This window comes from Procambarus clarkii, chromosome 56 (assembly GCF_040958095.1).
Source record: "Procambarus clarkii isolate CNS0578487 chromosome 56, FALCON_Pclarkii_2.0, whole genome shotgun sequence".
In the NCBI taxonomy this organism is placed as follows: Eukaryota; Metazoa; Arthropoda; class Malacostraca; order Decapoda; family Cambaridae; genus Procambarus; species Procambarus clarkii.
Genome location: NC_091205.1, coordinates 15,967,153 through 15,973,152, shown reverse-complemented (window position 1 = coordinate 15,973,152; position 6,000 = coordinate 15,967,153). Strand labels below are relative to the sequence as shown.

Sequence of the window (6,000 nt, the reverse complement as noted above, 5' to 3'; positions counted from 1 at the left end):
TTGCCCTTTCAGCCTCTCCCGTCTCAGTTGCTGTCCTCTCACAGCTCTGTCTTCTCAGCTCCTCCCCCCCCCACCCTCTCAGCTCAGAAACAAACACACACAATTAACGCACTAATCATCAACAAACACACGTCTCTAAAAGTATAAACAATAAAAGTAAACAAATACAGCGTGACAGGAACCTATAAAGAAATTTCTGGTGCAAAACTTCAGTCATTAAAATAAATATATATATATAAAAATAGGAAAGTTTTCATAAATTCCTTCCCAAACTTCGGCGAGAGGAGAAAACGCAAACAAAAAAATGTTCATGTTTCAAAGAGTTTTCGAAAAGTTTAACAATGAAATTATCATCTTTTTTGTGTGTTTTTTTTGTTCGATTCTTTGTCATAGCGGCCGTGGGCAGATGTTTTTGTTGTTTGTGGGTTGGTGGTGGGTTGTGGTTGATGGTGGGTTGTGGTTGATGGTGGGTTGTGGTTGATGGTGGGTTGGGGTTGATGCTGGGTTGGGGTTGATGGTTGGGTTGGGGTTGATGCTGGGTTGGTGGTTGATGGTTGATGGTGGAATGGTTGTGGACACATGGTCAGCTGCCCTTTGATCCCAATTAGAACTTTTGTTGTCTTACATTTTAGAACTTTTTTAATGTGTGTGTGTGTGTGTGTGTGTGTGAGAGAGAGAGAGAGAGAGAGAGAGAGAGAGAGAGAGAGAGAGAGAGAGAGAGAGAGAGAGAGAGAGAGAGAGAGAGAGACAGACAGACAGAGAGAGACAGAGAGAGACAGAAAGAGACAGAGAGAGAGAGAGAGAGAGAGAGACAGAGAGAGAGAGACAGAGACACAGACAGACAGACAGAGAGAGAGATAGAGACAGAGACAGAGAGAGAGTAACATATTACCAGAGCTCTGATAATCCAGTATTGGGGCCGCACCATCCTCAGCTGCCCCAGACATAGTACTGCCACACATAAGCTACACTACACTTGAAGGAACACAGTGGTCGGAGAGTGAGTGACAATCGTGTCAAATAATATCCGCCTGAGGGAAATATATCTGTGACCGGTCAGGATATTCAGCAAAAAAAATACAGTATCTATATTCTCGAAAAATATTATTCACGGTGGTTTTGGAAATATAACATTATTAATATTTAGAGACGAGTATTTCATGTGGCATTGAAAATAATCTTTACTACTTTCTACAGAAAATAATAAATTTGTTTTATTGAAAATAAATTAATAAAACACTCAAGTCTTGCCTGTAAAGGATTCAACATAATTTATTTTTAGAACCAAAATAAAAGCAGCTAAATATATTTTAATTAGCTGTGCCCTGGAAAATACGTATTGGATGAACGAAATATTTGAAGATTTCCAGCAAAATGCTTTGAAATATCTCAGTGCGTCCTGTGAAAAGCAATGTGACTCACTTCAAAATCACACAAATAGAAAATATTATTAAATATTATTACGCGCAAAATGCCTTATTAAATCGTCCTGGAAAAAAATAAGGATATAGATAGCAGTTTAGAACTTTCGAAAGGAAAAAAATATAGGCCGTTGGCCTATTTTGGAAATTTTGTCCTGGAAAAAAATAGGTTTCTCCAAAGCGTAAATAAACTGATCTAAGTTCATCTTTCATCTCCTGGAGAGAAGAATAAGGCAGGAGAAGCGCTCAGCATCACGTGACCTTACCACGTGATAAAAGAATGAAGAATTGACCGCTGGAGCTTTACGGGCTCGCCATAGCCCGTGCTACATGGACACTTCCTTCTGAGTAGCTAAATCAAAAGCAACAACGACCGCTGGGAGAGGGAGGAAGATCACCTGAGGAGGCCGAGTTGGGTCCTAGGTCTCCTAGGTCTCCATGATGGCGGACACCGTGTGCTGGGAGGCTGCCCTAGCTCTCTTCTGCCTCCTAGCTGCTCTTCTCCAGCAAGGTTAGTCACAGGCAAATGGTTAAGTGTTGAAACGTGCTATGACGTGTTTTTAACGTGTATTTGACAATTTTTTGACGTTCTATGGCGTTTCCCGCCAAACACACACCGAAACTACGACGTTGGTACAACGTTCGGACAAGTTTTAACACCTCCTAACCAGTTATAACAACCAATATAGCAAGTTGTAACAACGTTCTAATACGTCATAAACACGTTAAGCCAAGATGTTACACCTTTATTACAAGTTGTAACAAGCGGAAAATAGAGACAGTTACGGTTTGTGTTTCCAGGCTTATAACGTTCCATGGCATGTTGTTTTACGTCTTTTGACGTGTTTTGTTATAAGCTTTTGACGTGTTTTTGTGGTGTTATAACATGTTGATGTTCCTTGACTTGTTAATTACGTGGCGTTTCTTGTGACGTGTTGCAACGTGTTGTCACGTATTATCAAGCTTGATATCTTTTGTCATGCACTTAAAGCTTCAATGCGTTTTAACGCGTTTTGACGTGTCCTGGTATATCTTGACGTGTTAATACACAGGTGTGCTGAGGTGCTGTAGGTCACTGGAACGGGTTTGGAACATGTATACTCTCGAAATACACATGTGTGGATGATACTATACATGGACGCTTCGGACGGTCGTCACCCCCTCACATATATATATATGTGACTATATATATATATATATATATATATATATATATATATATATATATATATATATATATATATATATATATATATATATCGTATCTATCTGTCTCCGTATCTATCACCTAGTGATAGATACGGAGACAGATAGATAGAGGCAGTATCTATCACACTAAGAAAAGTGATAGAGACAGACTGACGGGGCAAAAACACCCAGATAGCTTTTACTCATTTTACTTTTATTGATTTGATTATATTTATTATTTCTCTAATAGTTATATTAGTTACTTCTAAGTTACCAAACAAGCAGATAAACAGCCCAACAAACAAACAAACGTAAGCTACACCACCATTCAACTTCCCCCACAGACAAATAGTTTAACTCGCCAAACCCATTGTCTGAAAATCCGAAACAATTTCGCGAATTACAGCGACTAAATGTGTAAATTTACCTCCCGTAGATCTTTTACCTTCAATTACCGCATAAGAAAGGCCAATTAATATTTTCTAAAATGCCAGCTGAAAAAAAAAGATACTGTTTTGGAAACCGGTGTAACACAATAGTTTATGTATAATGAACTTACGTCGCTGTAAAATTTTAATGGGATGGGCTCGTACCCAAACCGTTTTCAATAATTAAAATAATTGCTGGAATCCTAACTCAAGTCTTAAATATTTTAGGTTCATTACCCCCTAAACTTGGGCGAAGCCAGAACGTAAACAAAGAAAATGGCGGCCGGCGTCTCCCGATGAGTTTGGATATATTAAAGAGAGAGTTGCTAATGATGCCAATATGGCAGTGCTCGAGGCTGGAGGGTCTTTAGTAAGTAAAGCGACGAGCTCACATGGATCCATTATCGTACTTGAGAGAGAAAACGGAGGAAGGCGGCGGTGCTGGCCATTAAGGACGGGACGGTGGAGTGGTTGGTCACGTATATTGTCTTGCCGACGGCTGGGGGAGGGGGGGGGGGGTACCGGGTGTGTGGTGGTGGTGCCGGCTGTGTGTGTGGTGGTGGTGGGGCCGGCTGTGTGTGTGGTGGTGGTGGGGCCGGCTGTGTGTGGTGGGTGTGAGGGTGTGGTGGTGCCGGCTGGGGTGTGTGGTAGTGCCGGATGTGGGAGGGGCTTGTGAATGTACTCAAGGAAAGAGTGCATACAAATATAGTTAGTGTATGTACTCACCTAGTTGTGCTTGCGTGGATTGAGCTTTTTCTCTTTGGACCCGCCTCTCAATTGTGAATAAACTGGTGTACAGGTTCCTGAGCCTATTTGGCTCTATCATATCGACTTTTAAAACTGTGTATGGAGTCAGCTTCCACCACATCACTGCCTAATGCATTCCATTTGTAAACTACCCTTACACTGATAAAGTTCTTTCTAATGTCTCTTTGGCTCATTTGGGTACTAAGTTTCTACCTGTGTCCCCTTGTTTGCTGTGGGATTCCGCTGGTGACATCACGCCATTCTGATGTCTCTCCCCCTCACAGTAACTCTCTGCCTCCTGTTGTTTGGGAATCCCTTGTCCACTTGAGAATTTGGGACTTGTTGTTTGGGTCTCCCTTATCCACCAGTTACTTCTGCCTCTTTCTCCAACTTATGCAACAGCCTCGTATGGCGTACTTTATCAAATGTTTTCTGATAGTACAAGAAAATGCAGTCTGCTCATCCTGCTCTTTCTTACTTAATGCTTGTCGCTTTGTCATAGAATTATTTTAAACCTGTGAGGCACGATTTGCCATCCCTGAACCCATGCTGGTGGTGTGTTACAAAGTCCCTTCTCTCCTGATGTGGTACAAGCTTTTTACCTGCGATCTTCACTATCACCTTGCATGGTATGCAAGGTAGGGAAACCGGCCTGTAGTTTAGGGCCTCTTGCCTATCATAATTTGTGTATATTGGGACTATATTAGCAGTCTTCCAACTTTCTGGTAGGTCTCCTGTTTTCAGTGACGTGTTATACATCATAGAGAGTTGCATGTAAAGTGCTTCTATCCCTTCTTTTAGCATCCATGGTGAGATTCCATCATTCCATGTGTGTGTGTGAGTGTGTGTGTGTGTGTGTGTGTGTGTACCTGCAGTATCGAGCTGCTAGCTCATGGACCCCGCCTTTTTAACCTGTTGGCTTATGTGCTGACTCCCTTTTTTTTAGTGTCAGAGTGGTTGACAAATGGAATGCATTAGGAAGTAATGTGGTGGAGGCTGACTCCATACACAGTTTCAAGTGTAGATATGATAGAGCCCAGTAGGCTCAGGAATCAGTACACCAGTTGATTGACGGTTGAGAGGCGGGACCAGAGAGCCAGAGCTCAACCCCCCGCAAACACAACTAGGTGAGTACACACACACACACATATTCCTTGGATGCAGGGCGCAGCAGTTGTCTAACTCCCAGGTACCTATTTACTACTAGGTGAACAGAGGTATCAGATGAGGGACAATCTGACTATCTTTATATACATAGAATAGTAAATTGGATAGAGAATATAGGTGGCGAGTCATTGCATTAGACAACATGCGGCTGGAAAGGCGGGGTCCCAGAACTAAGCACTCGATCCTGCAAGTACAAGTAGAAGAATCGACAAGCACACCAAATCGCCAATATATATCGAGCCGCGTCCCTTACAGACAACATATTGAATCAAGGTGATCGGCAGTGTCGCCATATTGGCTCCCCTGTCCCCGTGTTTATCTGAGAGAAGGGGAGACTGCACCAGAATGTGTGTGAGTGAAAGAATGAGGAAATGAGACACAGAGAGAGAGATAGAATGAGGGACACGGAGGTAGACACGCGGGTATATAGATCGCCAGATGTATAGACGTAAAATACATAGATGCAGAGAGTCATAGAGACAGAGACAGAACTAGCAGCAAGAGAGGGTCCTGGTGACAGAGAGACAGAACTAGCAGCAAGAGAGGGTCCGGGTGACAGAGAGACAGAGAGAGACAGAACTAGCAGCAAGAGAGGGTCCGGGTGACAGAGAGACAGAGAGAGACAGAACTAGCAGCGAGAGAGGGTCCGGGTGACAGAGAGACAGAGAGAGACAGAACTAGCAGCGAGAGAGGGTCCGGGTGACAGAGAGACAGAGAGAGACAGAACTAGCAGCGAGAGAGGGTCCGGGTGACAGAGAGACAGAGAGAGACAGAACTAGCAGCGAGAGAGGGTCCGGGTGACAGAGAGACAGAGAGAGACAGAACTAGCAGCGAGAGAGGGTCCGGGTGACAGAGAGACAGAGAGAGACAGAACTAGCAGCGAGAGAGGGTCCGGGTGACAGAGAGACAGAGAGAGACAGAACTAGCAGCAAGAGAGGGTCCGGGTGACAGAGAGACAGAGAGAGACAGAACTAGCAGCAAGAGAGGGTCCGGGTGACAGAGAGACAGAGAGAGACAGAACTAGCAGCAAGAGAGGGTCCGGGTGACAG

At 43.5% G+C, this 6,000-nt stretch overlaps 2 protein-coding genes across 2 annotated transcripts in view; one reads left to right on the top strand and one right to left on the bottom strand.

Moving 5' to 3' along the window:
• LOC138353175 (uncharacterized protein slr1819-like) overlaps window positions 1-928 on the bottom strand; it is a 2,006-nt gene extending 1,078 nt beyond the window's left edge. The window contains exon 1 of the mRNA XM_069306044.1: window positions 893-928. Coding sequence (XP_069162145.1) covers window positions 893-928 — 36 coding nt within the window. The remainder of the gene's footprint in view (window positions 1-892) is intronic.
• Window positions 929-1,202: 274 nt separating this feature from the next.
• The window catches only part of hig (hikaru genki), a 140,647-nt gene continuing 135,849 nt past the window's right edge, over window positions 1,203-6,000 (top strand). Inside the window, exon 1 of the mRNA XM_069305766.1 lies at window positions 1,203-1,932. Coding sequence (XP_069161867.1) covers window positions 1,860-1,932 — 73 coding nt within the window. The 5' untranslated portion in view covers window positions 1,203-1,859. The remainder of the gene's footprint in view (window positions 1,933-6,000) is intronic.